The sequence below is a fragment of the Trypanosoma conorhini genome (genome assembly GCF_003719485.1).
Source record: "Trypanosoma conorhini strain 025E chromosome Unknown Tco_14.4_contig_01555, whole genome shotgun sequence".
Taxonomy (NCBI): domain Eukaryota; phylum Euglenozoa; class Kinetoplastea; order Trypanosomatida; family Trypanosomatidae; genus Trypanosoma; species Trypanosoma conorhini.
The window spans coordinates 1-2056 of record NW_021705639.1 but is presented as its reverse complement, the minus strand read 5'-3'; the positions used below and the strand labels follow the sequence as shown (position 1 = coordinate 2056).

The 2056-nt window shown below is 60.8% G+C and overlaps 1 protein-coding gene across 1 annotated transcript, besides 1 other annotated feature; it reads right to left on the bottom strand.

Annotated features, from left to right (window-relative positions):
- Window positions 1-448: 448 nt before the first annotated feature.
- Window positions 449-479: a microsatellite.
- Window positions 480-696: 217 nt separating this feature from the next.
- Window positions 697-2056, bottom strand: Tco025E_10243 (trans-sialidase; the record flags this gene model as incomplete). The annotated part of the gene is made up of 1 exon (XM_029377026.1): window positions 697-2056. A coding segment is annotated over one exon (1360 nt), but the record flags the coding sequence as incomplete, so codon positions are not given.

Below are 2056 nucleotides of genomic sequence, written 5' to 3'. Positions count from 1 at the left end.
GCAGAGTTTGGTCTCTTTCCTGCTGCGTGTGTGCGGGAGGAGAAGTAGCGGAAAAAAAAGAGGAAGGCAACGCAGAAGCGCGTCGGCACACCGGCAGAATAGGGATTTCAGAACGGCGCGACCCCACACGGCAGCGGTGAGCATCGCCCGGGCAGCAAAAGAAAAAAAGAAGACGAAGAATGGAAGTGAATAATCCACGCAGAAGCCCCAAAAGAAAAATTAAAAAAAAGTAATTACTTCGGCAGGTGGAGTTCCTTCACGCGTCCAGCAGCACACGAGGACTGTGAGAGTGTGTGTGTGTATATTTCAATGCCTGCATGAATAAAAAACGAAACAAATGCCCCGGTCGCACACACAACCACACGACAGGCTTGCATCTCACGGCTGCCGCGGTCTCGTGCCTCATTTGGGAGGCCCGTGCGGCGCACGGCAATGCGGCCGACACCGCGTGTGTGTGTGTGTGTGTGCGTGTGTGTGTGGGTGGCGGCAGCAAACAGGAGGGGGAAAAGGGTGCGCCGCCCATGGGAAAGTGCATGGAGTGGCAAAGGAAACAAAAAAATCCCTCAGAGCACAGGAGGGAGAGGATTGTCCCACAGGGAAGACAAACAAGAAAAAAGGACACTTAAATGAAGAGACCCGCATGGGTCGCAGCGCACACCTCTGACCATGCGGAATCACAATTCCACACTCCTTCGCTCAGAAGCCTGCCGCGACGCCACAAAGCGCCAGAAGAGTCAGCAGCGTTAGCCAGGACACGCGCCCACGCAGAACGCCGTCGCTGTCTCCCTCGCTGGGCCTCAAGCCTGCCATGCTCTTGAAAGCAGCAGAGCCGTTGCTTAAGTGCGGTGCAGCGTCGCGCGTCGCAGGGGCAGCCTGAGGTGCGGGTGGCGTGTTTTTATTAGCCGGTGCGCTCTCAACGCCCTGCGGCACTTCCTCATTGTCCCCACGAGGCATTTCAGCGGTGGCAGGCGAAGAAGTGCCGGGTGCCTCCTTCGCGGCGGGTGGTTCGGCGTTGTCGGTCAAAGCAGCTCTGCCGCCTGAGCTCACCGCTGCGCCTGGAGCAGCGTTGTTCTCTTCGGGGTCAATGGCTGGACTCCCACTGGCGGTGGCAGGCTCGCCGGCATGCGTCTGACTGCCGCCCGGTGCAGCAGGAGGGCCCACACTCGATGCGGATGGCGCCGGCGAAGACGCCGAGGCATCCTCGCGGCTTTCCCCTTCTCCAACCCCCTCCTCCTCTGCCGCCGCGCTGGGCGAGGCATGGCCGTCAGGATGCAGTTCGGCGCCACCACCACCGTGACCGCCGCCCTCACGTTTGGCCTCCTCCGGTGGCTGCGGCGACTGCGCCCCGCCGCCTGCCTCCACCGTCTCGTCGCTGTCGCCCGGTGTTTGTATTTTTACTTCCGCCGGGGACGGGGGCGCGGAAGGCGAAGACTCCACCACCGGCTCCACAAAAGAGGGATTTGCGGCGTCCGCTTCAACTTTTGGATTCGGGGGCGCTTGCCCGTCAGGGAGTCGCTGGGGAAGGACTGCAGCCGCCGTAATACCGTCAACGCCCATCTCCCCAGACTCCTGCTCGGGAGTATCATCGGTGTCCTCCACATCATCGCTGGGCTCGTGGGAGGCAGCAGCCGGCGCTGCGCCTGGCCCCGCAGCAGCCGGCCGTGGCTGAGCGGCTTTGCTGTTTTTGAGCTGCTTAATCTCACCCCCCTCAAGTGCGCGGTTGTACAGCAGGACGCTGGAGACCGTCACGTGGTGGCTGCTCTTCGTGCCCTCCGCCCCGTCCCCGCCAACGTAGAAGTGCGAGATCCTGTGCAGCGTAAAGAGTTGTGTCACATCGGAAGCGATGCCGCCATCTTCCTCATCATCATCATCGTCTTCGCCGTCGTATATCGCAGCCCCGTCGACGTACACAGACAACTCATCGTCATTATTCATCTGCAAGATCACTTGGTAGGCTGTGCCTGGTTCCCACGTTGCATCTTCTTCCGACAACTCCCGGCTCTGACCGCCGACCGTCACTTTCCACTTCTTGTCGCTCGTGTACGACACGCCCAGG